Source organism: Papio anubis, chromosome 7 (assembly GCF_008728515.1).
Source record: "Papio anubis isolate 15944 chromosome 7, Panubis1.0, whole genome shotgun sequence".
In the NCBI taxonomy this organism is placed as follows: Eukaryota; Metazoa; Chordata; class Mammalia; order Primates; family Cercopithecidae; genus Papio; species Papio anubis.
In genome coordinates, this window is record NC_044982.1 from 85,110,844 (window position 1) to 85,134,762 (window position 23,919).

Below are 23,919 nucleotides of genomic sequence, written 5' to 3' on the forward strand. Positions count from 1 at the left end.
ATACAAAAAATTAGCCTGGCGTGGTGGCGGGCGTCTATAATCCTAGCTACTGGGGAGGCTGAGGCAGGAGAATTGCTTGAACCCAGGAGGCGGAGGTTGCAGTGAGCCGAGATTGCACCATTGCACTCCAGCCTGGGCAACAAGAGCAAAACTCCGTCTCAAAAATAAATAAATAATAAAATTTTAAAAAATAAAATATGTCTTTGAATTACATAGGACGTTTGTCACTGATCTGTTTTCCTGAACTATGAAACATAGATCTGGAGACTAAGGAATAATTTCTCTTGTTATTTATCAACAATTAACAAGTACTGTAAAAACAAAAAATAGGATAGCTGTAAGACTGCCAAGCAGGCATGTACCTTAAACTTGACATTTCTATCAGGAAAAGATTATACATATTCTAGGTAAATATTGAAGTCTGTATTCCTGTTTTGCTAATGTGAAAATTAAGTGACAATTACCCACTCTTTTCAGAAAGGAGAAGATGAGTATGCCAACGTTGATGCCATTGTTGTATCAGTGGGTGTTGATGAAGAAATTGTTTATGCCAAATCAACTGCCTTACAGGTGAGAGATTTACAGCAATTTTTAGCCCTTAGAGTTGTTGGATTATCTGCTTCACTGTTCAGTATGGTAGCCACATTAAAAATTAAATTCCTGGCTGGGTGCGGTGGATCATGCCTGTGATTCCAGCACTTTGGGAGGCCGAGGTAGGTGGATTGCTTGAGCCCAGGAGTTCAAGACCAGCCTGGGCAACATGACAAAACCTTGTCTTTACAAGAAATACAAAAAAATTAGCCAGATGTGGGGCTGTGTACCTGTAGTCCCAGCTACTCAGGAGGCTGAGATAGGGGGATGGCAAGAGCGCAGGAGGTAGAGGTTGCAGTAAGCCAAGATCATGCCATTGCACTCCAGCCTGGGCAGCTCAGTGAGACCCTGTCTCTTATTTTAAAAAATTTCAATTTCTCAAGTCTCATCAGCTGTTTCTGGTACTCGGTAGTGGCTACCATATTGGACAGAGCAAATAAATGGTATTTTCACCATCACATAAAGTTCAGTTGGATTTAGCAGTGGTTTAGGACATAAGGAAAAAGAAGTGTTCGTATCAATTAATATGGATTTAGCTGCTATAACACAAAAACCTAAGTAACAGCGAGTTAAGCAAAATATTCTTTTCCTTATGTATAGTCTTCAGGGACCCAGGCTTTTTCCAGTTCTCTGTTCTGCTACCCAAAGAACATAGCCCTCTGGCACATGGTACAGAATGGCTTCTAGAACTCCAGGTGTTTCATCTACATTCCAAGCAAAAAGATAGAGACAGGGAAGAAAATGGGAGGCCACCTTTTCTTTTTAAGAAGACTTTGCTGAAGCTGCACACAGTACTTCCGTTTTTGACGTATTGGCCAAAATTTGATCTTAATGACCATACTTACCTGAAAGGAAGGATGGGAAATAGAGTTTTCATGCTGGGCAGTATCCCCAGTTAAAAATGTCAGTTCTTTGAGAAGGAGAAATGAATAATTGGTAGGCAACTGGTAATTGAGGAGGTAGTAACACATGGTTCTGTATCACTCTGTCCCTTGTTTTAACCATTTCTGTTTTACTAAATATTGATATAGTTCCTGTAAACATAAATTGTTCAACTGATTTGATGGTTTTAATTATAGATAGTTCAAGCATATAAACGTAGAGAAAATAATACATTGAACCCCATTGTCCTGTTCTGATAAATTGTCAACTCTTGGCCAGTCTTGCTTAATTTGTGTCCACTCCAGACTCCCCAGCCTGATTACCTTGGAGTTAATCTCAGACATGTTATTTTTTTATATAAGTATTTCTGTATATCTGTATGAGTGCATTAATTTTTCTATCTGTAAATGCCATTGTCACTGTTGTCTTTTTCCATAGACGTGGCTCTTTGGTTACGAACTAACTGATACTATCATGGTCTTTTGTGATGACAAGATCATCTTTATGGCCAGCAAGAAAAAAGTGGAGTTCTTGAAACAGATTGCCAACACTAAGGGCAATGAGAATGCTAATGGAGCCCCTGCCATCACACTGCTAATACGAGAAAAGGTCAGGATTAATAATGTGTTATAAATGTGGAAGAATCTTCAAAAGGGATGAACGGAAATGCCTTATAGGAGTTTGAAAGAATGTGCAGGGGAAATTATAGGTGGCTGTTGTTGTAATTACAAAGTTCTGTCACGTCTTCATTGTTAGGAAGAAAAGAATTCAGTAATCCTATCAGTACTGCAGCAAAACAAATGGGCTGTGAAATTCTGGTGAACACTGACTTTATGTGTCCAGTCTTGAGGACACTTGTTTTCATCTGTGTGCCTTAATTAGAGCAAATAACCTTAAATATCCTTAAGGAAACTTAGATATAAATCATTTCCAGTTTTTATCAAACGTGATTTTTTTTTTGTCATACTGCCCACCTAACATAGGATGTTTTCTCAGAATATTGTTCACTTATGTGTTTGAGTTTCTTAACTTCCTGAAGAGAAAGAATAGTTGTATCAGGCGTGGTGGTACACACCTGTAGTCCCAGCTACTCAGGAGTCTGAGATGGGAGGATTGCTTGAGTGAGCGCAGGTGTTTGAGACCAGCCTGGGCAATGTGAGACCCCTTCTCTTAAAAAAAGGAATAGTCTGGTCAACTTATGGCAGCACTTTCACCTGAGTATATAAAAATATTTAAAGAAATGTTTTGCTCACTTTTGGTATATTGCAATCTTCCTTAAAGATGGGAAGGCATCAGCCAGGTGCGGTGGCTCATGCCTGTAATCCCAGCACTTTGGGAGGCCGAGGTGGGCGGATTACAAGGTCAGGAGATCGAGACCATCCTGACTAATGTGGTGAAACCCCGTCTCTACTAAAAATACAAAAAAAGTGGCCGGGCGTGGTGGCAGGCACCTGTAGTCCCAGCTGCTCCAGAGGCTGAGGTAGGAGAATGGTGTGAACCCAGGAGGCGGAGCTTGCAGCGAGCATAGATCGCACCACTACGCTCCAGCCTGGGCAACAGAGCGAGACTCCGTCTCCCAAAAAGAAAAAAAAAAAAAAGATGAGAAGGCATCTTACAAGTGGGCCAGGCATGGTGGCTAATGACTGTAATCCCAATACTTTGAGAGGCCAAGGTGAGCAGATCACTGGAGCACAGGAGTTCCAGATGAGCCTGGGCAACATGACAAAAACCCCATCTCTACAAAAAATACAAAAATTATTCAGGAAGGCTGGGTGCAGTGGATCACTTGAGGTCAGGAGTTCAAGACAGCCTGGGCAAGATAACAAAACCCCATCTCTACTAAAAATATAAAAAGTTAGCCAGGCATGTTGTCACACGCCTGTAATCCCAGCTACTTGGGAGGCTGAGGCATGAGAATCACTTGAATCCAGGAGGCTGAGGTTGCAGTGAGTGTAGACTGCGCCACTGCACTCCAGCCTGGCAACAGAGCGAGAGTCTGTCTCAAAAAAAAAATTTATCCAGGCATGGTAGCATGAACCTGTAGTCCCAGCTACTTGGGAGGCTGAGGCAGGAGGATTGCTTGAACCTGGGAGTTCGAGGTTGCAGTGAGCTGTGATCACACCACTGTGCTCTGCCCTGGGTAGTAGAGCAAGACCTTGTCTCTTTAAAAATAAAAAGTAGGTGGGGATGGGAGGAGAATTTATTTTTTCCATAGTTTAGAATATTCCTCTGCCTGTTATTGGTAAAACATACGTGTCTAATTAACAGACCCCTTTTCTTCCCTGTGACACTGACAGAATGAAAGTAATAAGAGTAGCTTTGACAAAATGATTGAAGCCATTAAAGAAAGCAAGAATGGAAAGAAGATTGGAGTGTTCAGCAAAGACAAATTCCCTGGAGAGTTCATGAAGAGCTGGAATGACTGCCTCAACAAAGAAGGCTTTGACAAAGTAAGATACTACTGGAAAGTAGCAAATCAAGAGTTGAGAAGACAGAAATGTGATGGGCTTCCATAACAGATAGTGCAGGACGTTTGTTTTGGGAAACCTGTATGTTTGTTCACATTTTATCCCCTTTGAGCAGTGTGCCAGTTTTACTTTTCAGCCAGTAGATGGGACTTTCAGGAGATAGTCCAGCCACTTTAGAGTTGGAAACAAAATTTCTTTCCCTGCCTTTCTTCCATCTGCCTTTACAAAAACATCTAGAGAGGGCAGTTTACATTTTAAGTAGTACATTAGTTTAACACCTCTTGTACTACACACAGTGACCTGGCAAAGAGCTATTTCAAATGTTTAATTCAGTTCAAGAAGAGAATATTTGAATATTCTACAAACCAGTGATAAATCATTTGCTAAGTAACAGAAATATCACTGATAATATTCAAATTGGAGAGATGCATTATTTTGTAATTCTATATTTGCATATTAGAAACTCTTGTCACTTTGACTGCAGATAGATATCAGTGCAGTTGTGGCATATACCATCGCTGTAAAGGAGGATGGGGAGCTCAACCTAATGAAGAAAGCAGCCAGCATCACTTCTGAAGTCTTCAACAAATTCTTCAAGGAAAGAGTCATGGAAATAGTTGATGCAGATGAGGTAAATGGAGATGAGAGGGTCTTTTTAGTGTTTTAATGAAGCAGTAATAAGTCTATCATGCAAATCTGTTGATGTGTTCTTCCACTTCCTTTGAAATTAAGACTGACACTTAAGTTGGTGGTAATTACGTCATCTCTTTTTCAAAATAATGGTAAGCCTGCATTATGTTTTCTTGAGGTAACCCATTATTTTACTTGAGAATCCTAGGAATAGCTGTAGGTCCTACATACTGTTCTCCAAAATGTGTTTTGCCTGCATACCAATATATTGCCTGGTGCATAAACCATTTCGTAAGACCTTTTTTATATCATCCTTATACAAGGATATATTTTGTCTTCAAATCATAGTGTCCACACACCCCGCTTTGCTACCCTCTAGTAAGTGTTACTTTATTTCTGGATGCTCTTACAGAAAGTTCGACACAGCAAACTGGCTGAGTCTGTGGAAAAGGCCATTGAAGAGAAAAAATACCTTGCTGGGGCAGACCCTTCTACTGTGGAAATGTGTTACCCTCCTATCATTCAGAGTGGTGGCAACTATAATCTCAAGTTCAGTGTGGTGAGGTAAGTATATGAAGACTTCATAATATAGCGCTTTGACTTTAGCCTATTTTTTCTTTTTTTAAAATCTGTACAAATTTGTGGGGTACATTGAAATTTGGCTACAAGTACATAATGTATAGTGTCACCAAGTCATTTTCTTGGGTGTCCATCACGCAGGTGCAGTACATTTTTGTTAAGTAGAGTCACCCTACTCTGCTGTCAAACGTTGAATTTATTCCTTCTATCTTACCTTATGTTTGTACCTTGTAATCCATTTCTTTTCATCCTCGCCTGCCCCCCCCCACACACTTACCCTTTCCAGTCTCTGTTATCTATATTTAAGACTAACTACAACTCACAATTCATAGAGGACTGATGGATAAGTGACTCCTCACAACCCCACAATTAGACTGTAATGGATACAATTCAGTATATCTTTTGCATTTTTATAATCCAGTACTCACTTTCTCACTGAATTTTTATCCTGAAAGTTTTGGTCACTGACTTTTACTCTAGAGCCTTTATTAAACTGGTTTGTTTATTTAAAACAAAACACAAAAAAAGTTTAGGTCCTTATTCAGCCACAGCTTTAGGATATAGCAGGGAAAAGTAATGATTATTGATACCGTGTCCCATTGATAACCAAAGACTTCGCTAGTTTTGGTAATGAAATGTTTTCTTTCTTTGTTGGTCTCTAGTGACAAGAATCATATGCATTTTGGGGCCATCACTTGTGCCATGGGTATTCGCTTCAAGTCTTACTGCTCCAACCTTGTTCGCACTTTGATGGTTGATCCTTCTCAGGAAGTTCAAGAAAATTACAACTTTTTACTCCAGCTTCAAGAGGAGCTGCTGAAGGAATTAAGACATGGTGAGGTGCCTTAGAAAAGGAGGTTTAGAAGTTACGTCACAAAAATGTCATTGGCCAGGAGCTGTGGCTCACACCTGTAATCGCAACATTGGGAGGCCGAGGCAGGAGGATTGTTTGAATCCAGGAGTCCGAGACCATCCTGGGTAACACAATGAGGCCCCCATCTCTATAAGAAATTAAAAATGAAAAAATTAGTTGGGCATAGTGGTGCACACCTGTGGTCCCAGCTACTCAGGAGACTGAGGTTGGGGAGGATCACTTGAGCCTAAGTGGTCAAGGCTGCGGTGAGTTGTGACTGTACCTCGGCAGTGAGCCATGTTTGCGCCACTGCACTTCAGCCTGGGCAATGGAGTTGAGACCTTGTCTCAAAAAAGAAATGTCATTAGTGTTATGTTTATGTCTCTGAGGCTGTCATATTAAAAACAGAATAAGATTTAGAAATGTTGAATCATCCTAGCATGTAGGTCTTGAATCTGCATTTCTTTCAGGTATGAGTGATCATTGTGGTTTACATTGATGTTTATAGAAACCTCTCTGACTTGTTAGGCCCTCTATGTCCAGATCTTCACAAAATACCTTGGCCTTATTACTATTCCTTAGTTATAGAAAGTTCTGAGAACTAGTATCTCTACCAACAGGATATATAATGTTAATCCTGCATCAAAACAATACGAAGGATACTGAGCTTCCAGACACCATTCTTCCATATTATCTCTAAATCGGTCTTAAGAAGTCCTGTTGGGGCTGGGCGCCGTGGCTCAAGCCTGTAATCCCAGCACTTTGGGAGGCCGAAATGGGCGGATCACGAGGTCAGGAGATCGAGACCATCCTGGCTAACACGGTGAAACCCCGTCTCTACTAAAAAAATACAAAAAACTAGCCGGGCGAGGTGGCGGGTGCCTGTAGTCCCTGCTACTCGGGAGGCTGAGGCAGGAGAATGGCGTAAACCCGGGAGGCGGAGCTTGCAGTGAGCTGAGATCCGGCCACTGCACTCCAGCCCGGGCGACAGAGCAAGACTCCGTCTCAAAAAAAAAAAAAAAGTCCTGTTGGAACTTTAGTAAAGATCCCTCTGAGGCCACTATATCTGGACTACTTTTTAGCTTGACATACCCATTCATAGTCTAGATCCTGAAAAATTAAGGCCACAGCTCTCATAACAGTAATTCACCCATTTAGTGATAAATGGAACAGGCCCACCACAAGGATCTGTTTTTGAAAATGTATAATAACGTTAATGTGATACCGTTTATCAACTCTTAAAGTATTAAGACCAACTGGTGTTCCAGTGTCCTCCTGGATTAGCGATTCTCAAATAGTATGATTAAGAATGGGGCCAGGGGCGGTGGCTCAAGCCTATAATCCCAGCACTTTGGGAAGCCAAGGCAGGTGGATCACGAGGTCAGGACCATCCTGGCTAACATGGTGAAACCCCGTCTCTACTAAAAATACAAAAAAATAGCCAGACGTGGTGGTGGGCGCCTGTAGTCCCAGCTACTGGGGAGGCTGAGGCAGGAGAATGGCGTGAACCCGGGAGGCGGAGCTTGCAGTGAAGCAAGATCGCGCCACTGCACTCCACTCTAGCCTGGGCGACAGAGCGAGACTCTGTCTCAAAAAAAAAAAAGAAGGGGGCCAAGTGGAGTGATTCACACTATAATTCCTGCACTTTGGGAGGCCAAGGTGGGAGGATTGCTTGAGCCCAGTTTGAGACCAGCCTGGGCAACATGGCAGACCATGTCTCTACAAAAAATATTTAGCTGGGCATAGTGGCATGTGCCTGTAGTCCCAGTTACTTGGGAGACTGAGGTGGGAGGATCATTGAGTCTGGGAGGTCAGGGCTTCAGTGAGCCGTAATCATGCCACTGCACTCCAGCCTGGGTGACAGAGTGAGACCTTGTCTCAAATTAAAAAAAAAAAAAAAAAAGAGTGAGTGGACTGTTCAGTTCACACTTTGAGAAACACTGCTTTAGGGGACGTAAATTTTGATTTCAAAATGTTACTGAGTGTTTTTTCTAAAAGATACTTTAATATCTCCTTTCTGTCTTATTATTAGGTGTGAAGATATGTGACGTATATAACGCTGTCATGGATGTGGTTAAAAAGCAGAAGCCAGAGCTGCTGAACAAAATTACCAAAAACCTAGGGTATGCCATGATGTGTATTGTCATTCTTGAGTCAGTTTTCAATTAGACTGTCAATGGTCAGTCTGATTTCTTTAGGCTAATTGATTGATTCAGCCAACATTTATGGACTAGCAAACTATACTATGTGCCAGGCACATGATGTTATCAGAGCAAGTGAGACAGATTTAAGTTCTCCCAAGTGTATAAGAGAGATTTTTCTAGACCAGTGTGGTGGTCCAGCCCACAGGTGTTCCAGGATCTAATTACAGATGTTAGGAAATATTAATACATACTGTATTTTCTCTCTCCATGCACATTTGCAACTTACATACTCTGAGATACCCTAATATTTTATTTAGAGACAGGGTCTCACTCTGTCCAGGCTGGAGTGTAGTGACGCAGTCATGCCTCACTGCATCTAGATCTTCTGGGCTCCAGCAATCCTCCCATCTCAGCACCCTCAATAACTGGGACCAATCCAAGGCACGTGCCACCACACCCAGCTCATTTTTATATTTTTTGTAGAAACAAGGTCTCGCTCTGTTGCCCAGGCTGGTGTTGAACTCCTGGGCTCAAGCAGTCCTCCCACCTTGATGTCCCGAAGTGCTGGGATTAGAGATGTGAGCCACTGTGCCTGGCTGTTTTTTTTTTTTATTATTGTTTTTGGGTTGGGGAGGAGTTTGTTTGTTTATTCAATCCTGTGGGGAAAAGAAAGAGAGATCAGCCTGTTACTGTGTCTATATAGAAAGAAGTAGACATAAGAGACTCCATTTTGTTCTGTATTTGAGATGCTGTTAATCTGTGACCCTACCCCCAACCTTGTCCTTGCAAGAGACATGTGCTGTGGTGACTCAAGGTTTAAAGGATTTTGGGCTGTGCACGGTGTGCTTTGTTAAACAAGTGCCTGAAGGCAGCTTGCTGGTTAAAAGTCATCACCATTCTCTTAATCTCAAGTACACAGGGACACGCACACTGCCAAAGGTCACTGCCAAAGGTCGCAGGGACCTCTGCCTAGGAAAGCTAGGTATTGTCCAAGGTTTCTCCCCATGTGATAGTCTGAAATATGGCCTCGTAAGGACCTCTGCCTAGGAAAGTTAGGTATTGTCCAAGGTTTCTCCCCATGTGATAGTCTGAAATGTGGCCTCGTGGGATGGGAAAGACCTGATCGTCCCCCAGCCTGACACCCGTGAAGGGTCTGTGCTGAGGAGGACCAGTACAAGAGGAAAGAAGGCCTCTTGGCAGTTGTTGGCAGTTGAGATAGAGAAAAGCATCTGTCTCCTGCCCATCGCTGGACAATGGAACATCTCCATATAAAACCCGATTGTGTGTTCTGTTTACTGTGAAAGGAGAAAACCGCCTTAGGGCGAAAGGCGGGACTTGCTAGCGCAATGCTGCTCTTTATGCACTAAAAAGATTTATGGAGATGTTTGCATATGCATATCAAGGCACAGCACTTTTCCTTAAACTTATTCATGTCACAGAGAACTTTATTCATATGTCTTACTGCTGACTTTCTCCCTATAATGATCCTATTATCCTGCCACTTCCTTTTCTTTAAGATGGTAAAGATAATTATCAATAAATACTAAGGGAACTCAGAGAAAATACTAAGGGAACTCAGAGACCGGTGGGTCCTCTGTATGCTGAGCGCGGGTCCCCTGGGCCCACTTTTTCTTTCTCTATACTTTGTCTCTGTGTCTCATTTCTTTTCTCAATTCTCTCGGTCCACCTAACGAGAAACGCCCACAGGTGTGGAGGGGCAGGACACCCCTTCAAATCCAGTATATTTCTCAAATGTATTTTATCACTGAACACCTAGAAATACCTAATAACGTGTTATAGAACAAAGGACATATTTGGAAACAAAGCTTTATGTAGGCACTCTCTTTAGATGAAAACTAGTCTGTGGTATATAGTTTCTAGACTTCTCTCGTGGAGAAGAGGAAATATATACCTATATACCAAGTCTTATGAATCTGGTTACCAATGTTCCACTAAAAATTGCCCCTTTTAATCTGGTTATTACTGTCTTAGTAATGTAGCCCTTAATAATTTCTATGTTGTTTACAGGAATACTACTGACTTGATTTTATGGTAGAAGGTTAAAGTTTAAATGTGGGCAAATAAGCTAAAATTTAAAAGGCTTGATATAATCAATTAGGAAATTATTTTTCACCATGGGATTATACAGCATATTTAGAGGCCAAAGACTGTCTTTGAATCCTCTTTTCTAACTGAGCGGTCAGCAGGGGTAAATCATTTCAAACATGTTTGCCTGTCTTACTGTGAAAGTTGAAATGAACATATTATACTTGATCCATGTTAGAGATCTGTAGCCTTTTGCTGATTTTTATCTGTTTCTTTTCAGATTTGGGATGGGAATTGAATTCCGTGAAGGCTCCCTAGTAATCAATAGTAAAAATCAATACAAACTGAAGAAAGGTAAGTTTCACATACAATAAGAAAATACTTTTGTGATTTATTTCCTTTAGCTTTATCTTCTTTTAGGCATATGTCTTACACCTCTCCGTATTGTCACAGCCACAGACCAATCCTTGTTTTGCTGTTTTAGGAATGGTTTTCAGCATCAATTTAGGATTCTCAGACCTGACTAACAAGGAGGGGAAAAAGCCAGAAGAGAAAACCTATGCCCTGTTTATTGGTGACACAGTGCTTGTGGATGAGGTGTGTATTGTCTCTAAACTTTGGAGTCTTCATGAGCTAACTTTTGAGGCACGTTTGTGGACCCTGTGGTTTTTTTCTTGCTTTGTTAAATGCTAGCTAAGGGGAAGAATCCATGTGACAGCCTAACCTAATGCAGCTAGGAATAGAGACTGTAGCGCAAGTACAGGCAGTGATTTAAACCATTAAATCATATTGTCATATTGTGGCTTGAACCTTGATAATATCAGGAACTAATACTAATAATGAAACTGATTCTTTTTTTCTTTTTAAAAACAGCTTTATTGAGCTACAATTCACATACTATACAATTCACTGACTTAATATGTACAATTTAGTGATTTTTTGCATATTCACATTTGTGTAACCATCACTACAATCTAATTTGAAAATAGTTTCATCACCTTAGGAAAAAACCCTGAACCTATTAGCAGTCTCTCCGTATCCCCCTTCTCTTCCCCCACTGGTTCTTCAGGCCTAGGCAGTGACTAAACTACGTTCTCTCTAAGGATTTGCTAAATATCTGGGCAGTTGATATAAATTCAGCCATACCCTGTGTGGTCTTTTGTGACTAACTTCTTTCCCTCAGCAGGAACTGATTTTTAATAATAATGAGCACAGGTAGTTCAGTGTTTTTATCATAAGCTAAGCAGTTTACATTAATTCATTGAAATAGTACCTTGTGAAGTAGATACTCTTATTACCTCCATTTACTAGATAAATTGAAGGCACAGACAAGTTTAAGTAACTTGCCAAATGTCACTGAGCTAGAAAGCAACTGAGCCAGCCTTCAAATCAAACCTGTATTAACGATTACCCAATGTTGCCTCCCAAATGATAGCTCCTGGCCAGGTGCAGTGGCTCACGCATTAATCCCAGCACTTCCAGAGGCCGAGGCAGGTGGATCACCTGAGGTCAGGAGTTTGAGACCAGCCTGACCAACGTGGTGAATCCCCAGCTCTACTAAAAATACAAAAATTAGCCAGGCGTGGTGGTGCGCATCTGTAATTCCAGCTACTCAGGAGGCTGAGGCAGGAGAATTGCTTGAACCCGGGAGGTGGAGGTTGCAGTGAGCTGAGATCGCACCACTGCACTCCAGCCTGGTTGACAAGAGTGAAACTCTGCTCAAAAAAAGAGAAAAAACAAATTGTAGCTCCTGACAAGAGGTTAGAGGTTAGAAGGATAAAAACTATTTATTCCATTGTCAAACATTTTAGTGTCCAAAAGATTCAAAGCATTGCCCAGCCATTTACTAGGTTAGAAAATGAAATTGCCTCTTTTAAATAATATGTCTTCATTCTCCTTTTAATTCTAGGATGGCCCAGCTACTGTTCTCACTTCTGTGAAGAAGAAAGTGAAGAATGTGGGGATTTTCCTAAAGGTAGGAAAAAGATAGATAAGTAGTATAGGAAGTTTAGGATATAAAGAAGTTAAATAATATTGGCTAAAATAATTAAAATTTCATTTCTTGATTATGACTTTTTCCATAGAATGAAGATGAGGAAGAAGAGGAGGAGGAGAAAGATGAGGCAGAGGACCTTTTGGGAAGAGGTTCTCGGGCAGCATTACTTACAGAAAGAACAAGAGTAAGTTTACTGTTTTGAATTACGTTGATCTCATCTATCATATGGCTCACATGTTGTGATAAATTGGATTTTCCATTCACCAGAACGAAATGACTGCAGAAGAGAAGCGAAGAGCACATCAGAAAGAACTAGCGGCTCAACTCAATGAAGAAGCAAAGAGACGACTGACTGAACAAAAGGGAGAACAGCAGATTCAGAAGTAAGAGTTTTCATTGAGCAGTGAGATTATCTGAGGGTTCTGTGTGACTGCAGAAATTTCTCAGTTGTTTTTTATCCCACTCCAGAGCTCGCAAATCTAATGTGTCCTATAAAAACCCATCTCTGATGCCTAAGGAACCACATATTCGGGAAATGAAGATCTACATCGATAAGAAATATGAGACTGTAATAATGCCCGTGTTTGGCATTGCAACACCTTTTCACATTGCCACAATCAAGGTACTAACATTCAATGCATCAGGTTTCATCCAAACTGTTTCTTAAAATAGTAATTGTATTTGCCATAAATAATCTGCATTCATCATGTCTCCCACTCCTTCAGACTCTGTGCAGTTGACTGACATCCCTCTTGTCCTGTCATTCTCCTTCCTCTTCCAGTTTTTTTCACTTAGTAGAAAGCTAAACTAGTCTGTAAACATAATTTGCCTATCTTTTTTTCAACTTCATTTAAGCATTGTTTAGCTTGTAGTTGTATTCATGGTACAAGGTACTTTGAGAATTCAGAGATTTTTGGGGGGAAAAGATACTTCGTTATTAAAAAGATATGTGTAAGTTTATTAGATTTAGATTAAGGTTAAGAGCAGTCAACTTGTAACTTCTAACTTAATTTTAACATTGCTGTAACTACTAATCTCTAGGAAAGAAATCTGTTTACTTTTTATGGTTTTCCTTTGAACAGAATATAAGTATGTCCGTGGAAGGAGATTATACTTACTTGCGAATCAACTTTTATTGCCCAGGCAGTGCTCTGGGCAGGAATGAAGGCAACATCTTTCCTAACCCTGAAGCGACTTTTGTCAAGGAAATGTGAGTCCCCAAGAAAATAGTCACACCCAGATTCATCTTGTCTGGAGTGTTACTCTCAGAAACATTTCATTCTCTGTGCTGCATTTTCCCTACCTAGTAAATGTCAAAGCCTTCCTCATTGGGACTTACTTCAGATTGCCTTCTTGACTTTGTACTATTTTCAGAATGGATCCCAATTTAGAATCTTCTTGAAGATATTGTATATTTACTAAACCTACTTTGAGCCTGGATAATATAGTGAGACCTTGTCTCTACTAAAAAACAAAAAATTAACCAGGCGTGGTGGTGTGCGCCCGTCACCCAGCTACTCTGGAGGCTGAGGTGGGAGGATCCCTTGAGCCTGGGAGGTTGAGGCTGCAGTGATCCCTGATCTTGTCTATACTCCATCCAGCCTGAGCGACAGAACAAGACCTTATCTCAGAAAAAATAGTTATGCAAATAAGTGTTAAAAATAATAAACGTATTTTACAATTGAATCCTCAAGAAAATTGGTGCCACATTGGATTCTATGATTTCATGGTGTGAAATGGGATAATTTGGGGATGTTATGCCAGATTTGAAAAATGAAAATGTGATTTCCCCCACTTCAATGAACTAGCTGTTTGTAATATACTCCATTTAAGAAAAAGAAGGAATGGGCATGCATGGTGGCTCACGCCTGTAATCCCAGCACTTTGGGAGGCAGAGGCAGGCGGATTACATGAGGCCAGGAGTTCGAGACCGGCCTGGTCAACATGGCAAAACCCTGTATCTGCTAAAAAAAAAAAAAAAAGAAAAAAAGCTGGGCATAGTGGTGTGTGCCTGTAATCCCAGGTACTTGGAAGGTTGAGGTGGGAGGATGGCTTGAACCCAAGAGGTGAAGGTTGCAGTGAGCTAAGATCGGGCCACTGCATTCCAGCCTGGGTGACAGAGCCAGGACCCTGTCTCAAAAAAAAAAAAAAAAAGAGTAGAAATTAAGCTGGCTGTAAGATAAAGTAAATCAGTACAATTTCCCTGGCCTGAAAAATAAATCACTATAAATGCTGCTGGTTTTCTACAGTACATACCGAGCATCAAATATTAAGGCACCTGGGGAACAGACAGTACCAGCCTTGAACCTTCAGAATGCTTTCCGAATTATTAAAGAAGTACAGAAACGTTATAAAACTCGAGAAGCTGAAGAGAAGGAGAAGGAGGTGAGCCTGAACACAGACAAAACATTCTTACACAAAGGAGGACATGTATTTTTTGGAGACTTGTAAGGATATGTGACAATTCACATTAATTTTCTTCTTGCTTAGGGCATTGTAAAACAAGACTCACTGGTGATCAATCTAAACCGGAGTAATCCCAAACTGAAAGATCTATACATTCGCCCAAATATTGCCCAAAAGAGGATGCAAGGCTCACTGGAGGCCCATGTCAATGGTATTGATGATCTCTCCTATACCTAGGCTTTGTCTTCAGGGGCACATTTGTAGGAATGACAGATCAGATAATAAAGTTTGACAAAGAGCCATCGGCGGTTAGCTCAGTTGGTTAGAGCATGGCGCTAACAAAGTATGACAAGGAAATGCTGGGAGGAATCTCCTTTACTGCTGTGTGGCCAGAAGGAAAGGAAAGCTCTATACAGTTGTTGATGTTTCCTCTGACCCTGTGCAAATCAGCCAGAAGAGATGCAGTGCCTTTTGGCCTAACCTAATTACACTGCTTGACATTTCTTCATTCTTTTCCCCAGGCTTTCGCTTCACATCTGTTCGAGGAGACAAGGTGGATATTTTGTACAATAATATTAAGCATGCTTTGTTCCAGCCCTGCGATGGAGAAATGATTATTGTGTTGCACTTTCACCTCAAGGTACACCTTTCTACATAATCATGAGCTCTGGGGCAAGACACTTCATTTCGCTCAGCTTCTTTCCTAGAAAATAGTGATGAAAAAATCACCTTTCGCATAAGAACATTAAGAGGATTAAATAAAATAATGCCTCTCAAGGCCACAAGGCCTGGCATCTAGAAGGTGCTCATAAGCATGATTGTTCCTTTGGTGTGTTATATAATGGCCAGCAAAACATACAAGATCTCCAGATTTCTTTTTCTAAAATAAAAAGGTTTTGCTTTAGATAAGATTTGTTAGCAGCATAATTTCCAAAGTTCCTATAATAAGTAGGAGCACAGCACCTTTTCACATGTACACTGCTTCACATTCCCAAGCATCATTATTTATGATAACACCAGGGATGGTTTAATTATTTTTGCATGCATGCTGTGGAGGCCCAAGTTTGGATCACTGCCATTTCCATCACAGGTACCTTTGTGTTTCTGATTTCTGTCTTCTTGCCGTTTTATGCCAACAGAATGCCATCATGTTTGGGAAGAAGCGGCACACGGATGTGCAGTTCTACACAGAAGTGGGAGAGATAACCACAGACTTGGGGAAACATCAGCATATGCATGACCGAGATGACCTCTATGCTGAGCAGGTTTGTGAAGTTTAGTATTGTATTTGCAGGATAGGGAGGATGAGGCCAAATCCAAGCTCAGGGATTGCATTTTGTAAACAACCTGGGCCAACGCAGTGACTCACATCTGTAATCCCAGCACTTTGGGACGCCAACATGGGCGGATCACCTGAGGGTCAGGAGTTCAAGAACAGCCTGGCCAACGTGGTGAAATCCCGTCTCTACTAAAAATATAAAAATTAGCTAGGTGTGGTGGTGCGCACCTATAGTCCCAGCTAGTCGGGAGGCTGAGGCAGGATAATCACTTGAACCCAAGAGGCAGAAGTTGCAGTGAGCCGAGATAGCGTCACTGCACTCCAGCCTGGGCGACAGTGAGACTCCATCTCAAAAAATAAATAAACAACCCTGAATCTGTGCAGAACAACTCAAGTATCTGCTGAGATGGTGTATTACAATAGTTTAGGCTTAGGTTGCAGACTCAGCTTGACAGTTAATGGCATGGTGGCCTTAAATAAGGTATATGTACATGTTAGTTTCATAGTTGAGAATGAAGGATTACAGAAGCACTTCAGGGATGATCTGTGCAGCAAACCACCATGGCACATGTTTACCTGTGTAACAAACCTGCCCATCCTGCACATGTACTCCTGAACTTAAAAGCTGAAATTTTTTTTTTTAAGCACAAAAGCACTTCAGACTTTTTGAGGGGAGGTACTATTAACAAATGTGATGGCTATATTTGATTTTTTTTTTTTTTCTACAGATGGAACGAGAAATGAGGCACAAACTGAAAACAGCCTTTAAAAATTTCATTGAGAAAGTAGAGGCTCTAACTAAGGAGGAACTGGAATTTGAAGTGCCTTTTAGGGACTTGGGGTAACATATCTCATCATCTTTTTGGTCTGAAGTTTCACTGGTCTGCCTTTCGGTACAATAAATTGTTCTTCCTTTAATAATAATTTAACATGTCATATCCTTTTTTCCTATGACTAATAATCTTTGAGACATCCATTTCTTCTTGAAAATGTTTAAGGGTTTAGGTGAGTGGCTAACTCTAAGAGGCTTCCTCTGGAGATGAGTCTCCAGTGAGTATGCTGGAGCTGTTTGGAATCGGGAGAGGGAAGAAGTTTGTTGTGGCAGCAGCAGTCTCTCTTGTGATGAGCTCAATCTCAAAAGTTTCTCTCTTCCAGATTTAATGGAGCTCCCTATAGGAGTACCTGCCTCCTTCAACCCACTAGTAGTGCGCTGGTAAATGCTACGGAATGGGTGAGTGTTTCTTACCCTCTTTTAGTAAAAACATTGTTAGAGAAAATAAAGGAGGATAGGTGTTCTTTATCCTAATTATTGTGATTTTCACTTTTGATATTTACTTAGACTTAAAACTCATTGAACAAATGATACTTTTATTTAAAGTCTCTTTAGGGCAGACATGATGGCTCACCCCTGTAATCCCAGCACTTTGAGAGGCCAAGGTGGGAGGAACACTTGAGGCCAGGAACTCAAGACCAGTCTGGGCAACAAAGCAAGAACCTCTTTTTTTTTTTCCCTTTCTTTTTTTAGGATAATGTCTATTTAAATAGTTTTTCACATAGTTTCCTTGAGTTTATTCTCCTTGAGGGATGATTTTTGATCTTGCAGATCGTATTTCTGTGGCTTCAGTATGTTGTACTGCTTCAGTCTTTCAATAAAACCCAAAAACAGCTTACTTATCTTTTATATAGTAATTTAGATCGTGAAAGTTACTTGAAATATTATTGCTTTGGGGAAAATATTTATATGCTAATATTTCAGTTTCTCCCTGACAGCCACCTTTTGTGGTGACACTGGATGAAGTAGAGCTGATTCACTTTGAGCGGGTCCAGTTTCACCTGAAGAACTTTGATATGGTAATTGTCTACAAGGACTACAGCAAGAAAGTGACCATGATCAATGCCATTCCTGTAGCCTCTCTTGACCCCATCAAGGAATGGTTGAAGTAAGTAAATCTGCCATCAGTCTCCCATTTATCCCATGAACCCTGTATTATAGAATTTAAATGTGGTGTGTTGTGCATAAAATCTACTGATGTACTTAAGGTGAGACTGCCTTTTGGTTGTTACAGACCAGGACTTGAAAACCTGAGATCTATTAGATAACGGAGCTGTTCACTTTCTCTTGAATTCCCAACAATAGTTTATGCATACTTAACACAAAGAAAATCAAAATCTACGATCTTTTTTTTTTTTTTTTCAGTGTTGCCCAGGCTGGTCTCAAACTCCTGGGCTCAAGCAATCCTCCCACTTCGGTCTCCCAATGTACTGGGGTTACAGGCACAAGCCATTGCACCCAGTCAATGTAGAGCATATTTACAATAGCTTTTTAAGTATGCTTTTCTACTGCTTTCACCCATCATCTTTATATTTTCTACATATTTTGTGGTGGTGGTGGTTGTGATTTGAGACAGGTTCTTAACTCTGTTGCCCAGGCTCAAGTGTAGTGGTACAACCCCAGCTCACTGCAACCTCAAACTCTTGGATTCAGGTAACCTTCCTACGTCAGCATCCCAAGTAGCTGGGACTACAGGTATGTGCTACCACACCCAGCTCATTTTTTTACTAGAGACGAGGTTATTCTGGGATGCAGTCAAGTTAGTTAGATTCTTTTTGATCTTTCTTTTTTTGTTGTTTTTTGGGGTTTTTTTTTTTTTTTTTTGAGTCGGAGTCTCGCTCTGTCGCCCAGGCTGGAGCACAGTGGCACGATCTTGGTTCACTACACACTCTACCTCCTGGGTTCACGCCATTCTCCTGCCTCAGCCTCCTGAGTAGCTGGGACTACAGGCGCCTGCCACCATGCCTGGCTAATTTTTTGTATTTTTAATAGAGATGGGGTTTTACTGTGTTAGCCAGGATGATCTCAATCTCCTGACCTCGTGATCCACCCTCGCCTCCCAAAGTGCTGGGATTACAGGCGTGAGGCACCGCGCCCGGCCCGGGGATTCTGTTTGATCTTTCAAGGCTTGTTCTCAAATGTCTGTTGGTGTGGATTTAGAACAGCCTTCAAAAGTTTCACTGAAAAACTTCTGAGTATTTGGGCTTACTACGAGGCAATACTCTTCAGAGTCTGCCTGATGCCCTGTGGATTGTGAGGTCTCTGCTGAAGCTGGTGGAAAGGTGATGGAAATAAATCCACTGGAACAGGATTTACTTCTAGTTCTGTGTGAGACTGGGAATTGTCTGGCCTACTGCCATCCAATACTGCTTTATGCAGTTCCAGTTTTCTCATGAATGTGTAGATCATCCCTCCACCAAAGACTTGAGGGGGACCCCTCTGCAGATCTCTGGAGCTTTCTCTCTGGGAAATTCTTTCTTCCTGTACTCTTCTCCACAAATTCTAGCTGTCTCAACCTTCCCAAATCCTACTTTGTCTCAGTTCCTGGAGACCATCAGGTTCTGATTGGGTTCTCTCTCCCTGCATGGCAGATTAGGAATCGCCTCTAGACAGAAAACTAGGGCAAATGTTCAATTAACCCTTGTTTCCTGCTTTCAGGGATTATGGTCTTGTGCTGCTTTTTATCCGATGTCTGAAAACTGTTGTTTCGTATTTTGTTTTGTAGTTGTTTAAGGTGGGAAGGTAAATCTAGTGGGTGTTACTCCATCATGGCTGGAAGCAGAAATTTCTGTGTATATTGTCTAAAGTGGATTTATGCCAGTGGTTCTCAGGCAGATTTTATGGTTGGTTGTTGTTATCCTTACTACTGTCATTTCTTTGGTTTTTTTCTTCTTACCTACTCTTAACTGATTCAGCTCTCCTCAACAGAAATGAGTAAGAGAAAGTCATTTGAGCATTGTCTAAATACAGGGCACTTTAGGTACTGGGGAAAAAAAATTTATTCCTACCTTCATACCAATCTTGCATCAAAAAAACAACACATAAGAAAGCACTGGAAGGTTGAAGAAGAAAGGCTAGGGCCATTGAAAATCGTCCCTGTTTCTTTTTTATTTTTATTATTATTACTATTTTTGAGATGGAGTCTGGCTCTGTTGCCCAAGCTGGAGTGCAGTGGCGCAATCTCGGCTCACTGCAACCTCCATCTCCCAGGTTCAGGCGATTCTCCTGCTTCAGCCTCCCAAGTAGCTGGGACTACAGGCGCGTGCCACCATGCCCAGCTAATTTTTTGTATTTTTAGTAGAGATGGGGTTTCACCATGTTAGCCAGGATAGTCTCGATCTCCTGACCTCATGATCCGCCTGCCTTGGGCTCCCAAAGTGCTGGGATTACAGGCATGAGCCACCACACGTGGCTGAAAATTGTCCCTGTTTCTTAACTATAGTAGTGAAAAACAGAATCGCAGAAGTGGTTATGACTACTTGGAAATAAGAATGGAATCAGTGACAGAAAAGATGGGTGAATAGAAGACTAAGTGAAGAATAGGGAAATTGGTATTAAAGAAAGAAAATGGGAGAGGATGAGCTCAGACTCAGGTGAAGGAGAAAGCTTGTTTCAGTTGGAATGCTGGTCTGTTGTGAGGGCTAGTGCTCTAGGAGATCAAATAGCAGCCATTGCGACATGCTCTAGTGGCATAGTGCAAAGAATATCTGCTCCCAGGCCGGGCGCGGTGGCTCACACCTGTAATCCCAGCACTTTGGGAGGCTGAGGCAGGTGATTCACCTGAAGTCAGGAGTTCTAGATGAGCCTGACCAACATGGCAAAACCCCGTCTCTACTAAAAATACAAAAATGAGCCAGGCATGGTGGCACACGCCTGTAATCCCAGGTATTCGGGAGGCTGAGGCAGGAGAATCACTTGAACCCGGGAGGCAGAGGTTGCAGTGAGCCAAGATTGCACCACTGCACTCCAGCCTGGGAGACAGAGCATGACTGTGTCTCAAAAAAAAAAAAAAGAATTTCTGCTCCCGGAAAATACAGAAGATTGATTTTACTTTGTCATTTCTCTTAGTTCCTGTGACCTGAAGTACACAGAAGGAGTACAGTCCCTCAACTGGACTAAAATCATGAAGACCATTGTTGATGACCCTGAGGGCTTCTTCGAACAAGGTGGCTGGTCCTTCCTGGAGCCTGAGGGTGAGGTGCGTGAGTGTGGGGTTTCTTTCCTGGTACATAGTGTTGCCCACTATCATTTGTTCAGTTAGAATGGCATATAAGTAGCACGTAAGGAACTAGGCCATCTGGGAGAAGCTCTGAACACCACTTGATGTTATTGTTTCTTCAAATTTGTTTTACAGGTAAATGATAAGTTGATTGGACAGTGGTAACTAACTCCTGACAAGATTTCTTGGAAACTACAAAAACTTTTCCTCAAATGAATTTCTTAGCATTTGGGGAAAAAATCCTCCAGGGCATTTTGCAAAACGTATTTTTAAAAAAATTGTCCACTTAATGTTTGTGTGATACATTAATACAGAAAGTCTTTCTGTTGTTAATTTCCCTGGGTGAGGAAGGCTAACGTGAATTTTTCAGAAATGTAATAATACATAGTAATAGTAAAATAACAATTGCACCTGACTACTGATTTTAAACAAGTCATTTTATCTTTTAATCACTCAGATTTTTTTGCTTTTGTTTTCTTCATGTAAATACTGGTATACTATGTGGGCTGAATTCATTCACTGATAAGGTAAATGTCAAAAAAAAATCAGTATGATGCTCTAACTCACCAGGGGAGTGATGCTGAAGAAGGGGATTCAGAGTCTGAAATTGAAGATGAGACTTTTAATCCTTCAGAAGATGACTATGAAGAGGAAGAGGAGGACAGTGATGAAGATTATTCATCAGAAGCAGAAGAGTCAGGTTAGTCTTATAGAGAAAAGTTTGTCCTGGCTTCCTCATCTAATGTCGTTTCTGAAAGCTACTTTTTTTAGACTAAGAACTCTGTCATTCCATTCTGTTCCCGCCTGATGACTAATGCTTAATTTTCTTCCAGACTATTCTAAGGAGTCATTGGGTAGTGAAGAAGAGAGTGGAAAGGATTGGGATGAACTGGAGGAAGAAGCCCGAAAAGGTTTTTAAAAATTTGTTGTTTTTATTCTATTTATTCATGTGTCTATGCACAAATTTCTAACACATTTCAGTATCTTGAGGTGTTAGTATTGATGGTGTAATGAAAGTAACAAAAGAACACTATAAAACTGATTTGGAGCCACAGATACAACTTCATTGACTGAAGGAGAAAATGAGGGGTGGAATGTGTCCATACTCTCCAGTGGGCAGTGCTCTACCTAACTGGATGCTGTTTTCATCTGCGCAAGCCCCCATCTTTCCTATAGCAGTGATAGCCACATATTCATGTAATACTCAAGAATTAGCCTATTCAGTTTCCAAACCTAAATCCTATAATACTTTAATTTTGCTAGACTTCTTCCAGATTAGGCATGTCTTTATAATGCTAATCTAGTTACTCTGAAGCCAAACCCCAAACAAACGTTTAAAGCTTAAAAGGAAATAAATATTAACTGCTGTGTTCCAATCATTGGGAATAGGTACTTTTCGTAGGTTACCTTATTTAACCCTTAAATAATTCTCCCTTTTGTAAATAAACCAAGGTTCAGAAAGTACTTGTCCAATATTAAAACTTGGGTCTGATTCCAAAGTGTATTCTCTGTGCTATCTCATGCTCTCCAGTAATACTAGGTACCTAAAGCCTACCTATCTCTAACTAATAACGCCTTTTCTATTTAGCGGACCGAGAAAGTCGTTACGAGGAAGAAGAAGAACAGAGTCGAAGTATGAGCCGGAAGAGGAAGGCATCTGTGCACAGTTCAGGCCGTGGCTCTAACCGTGGTTCCAGACACAGCTCTGCACCCCCCAAGAAAAAGAGGAAGTAACTTCTGAACTTTGGCCCTGAGCTCCATTCTTCCTCCAGCCAACCCCTGAAAATTTTACATGACATAGAAACTGTATTTTTCCTTTTGTTTTCATTTGAAGTTTTGCCATTTGTGTTTATGGGTTTAGGGGGCCATTTGTGTGGACCAATCTACTCGGGGAATTCCAGGCCCACCAGGACACGTGCCAATGGCCCCATTCAGATGGCAAGGGAGGAGGTGTTCTTGAAGACAGGAGGAGGCTCCCGCTGTTAATAAATATTGTTTCATTCTTCTCTCTTCCTGTCACCTTCTGCCAGGACATCGATGGCTTCTGACATCTTACTATTTGGTGTCTCAAAGCTGTATTTCCAAGACAGTGGTACAAGGTGACCCTTAATTACCCGTATCATGGTTCTTGACCAGCACATTCAATCCTCCAACCTACCCTACTGCCATGACCTTCCTCACATCTCTTTTAAGTTTTATCTTTGCAATACTCCAGGTTCTTGGAAATTTCCTGATGGTTGTGATAAATCATACAACTTGAGCTAGTGAGGCAGATTGGGCTGGTGCCTTCATCTGAGTTTTCCTGCTTTCTTGCCTCATGCAGATTCTGAGGTGTATCTGCTGCCTTGGAAGACATAAGAAGCAGTGATACTCCCTGGCTCGGTTATTTTCTCCATACGAATGCACACATGGTACAATGATAGAAGGCAAAATTGCCACTGTCTTCTTTTTTTTCTGATATATCCAAGGAAGTTATATCAGGTTGTGCCTCATGTACTGCTTCTAGTGAAATCTAGAGGAAGGCTCAAAGGAGTCAACATTTAGATCTGGAAGGGACAAGTCATGCCTTGGGCCTAGAATACCCTGACAAGAAAAGAGAAGAGGAAGGGAGGCCATATCTACAACACAGCCTCTCAGCACTGCTGCTCCTTATTTTAACTTTGTCTTGCATTGTCCTGTATTTATCACAGTTTCTGTTGAACAGCTTTTCAAGTATTTGGGGAGTTTATCTTGCCATCCTCCCCTTCTGGTTCTCTGCACCCACCTGTCCCACTGCAGTTCCTTCCGTGCTCTGTGACTTTAAGAGAAGGGGGGAGGGGTCACGGATTTTATGTTTGTTTGTTTTTTCTCCTTAGCAGTAGGACTTGATATTTTCAATTTTGGAAGAACTAAAAGATGAATAAACTGTGGGTTTTTTTTGTTGTTGTTTGTTTTTGTAAATTCACCTGTGACCGGTTTTCAGTTCCTGAAAGCACACCTGCTTCCTGCCTGGTA

The 23,919-nt window shown here is 41.2% G+C and overlaps 1 protein-coding gene across 1 annotated transcript; it reads left to right on the forward strand.

The window, feature by feature from the left end:
- The first annotated feature begins 440 nt into the window (after positions 1-440).
- On the forward strand, positions 441-23,865 carry LOC116275745 (FACT complex subunit SPT16-like). The gene is made up of 25 exons (XM_031668261.1): positions 441-570; positions 1,912-2,082; positions 3,771-3,923; positions 4,426-4,572; positions 4,984-5,135; positions 5,813-5,985; positions 8,036-8,126; positions 10,474-10,547; positions 10,678-10,790; positions 12,103-12,168; positions 12,278-12,373; positions 12,457-12,572; positions 12,658-12,811; positions 13,272-13,399; positions 14,439-14,574; positions 14,680-14,806; positions 15,117-15,235; positions 15,735-15,860; positions 16,603-16,715; positions 17,030-17,105; positions 17,645-17,814; positions 20,775-20,904; positions 21,496-21,625; positions 21,759-21,836; positions 22,514-23,865. Exons 2-25 carry the CDS (start codon positions 1,948-1,950, stop codon positions 22,657-22,659), a joined length of 2,949 nt encoding a protein of 982 aa, XP_031524121.1. The 5' UTR covers positions 441-570; positions 1,912-1,947; the 3' UTR covers positions 22,660-23,865.
- Positions 23,866-23,919: the final 54 nt, after the last annotated feature.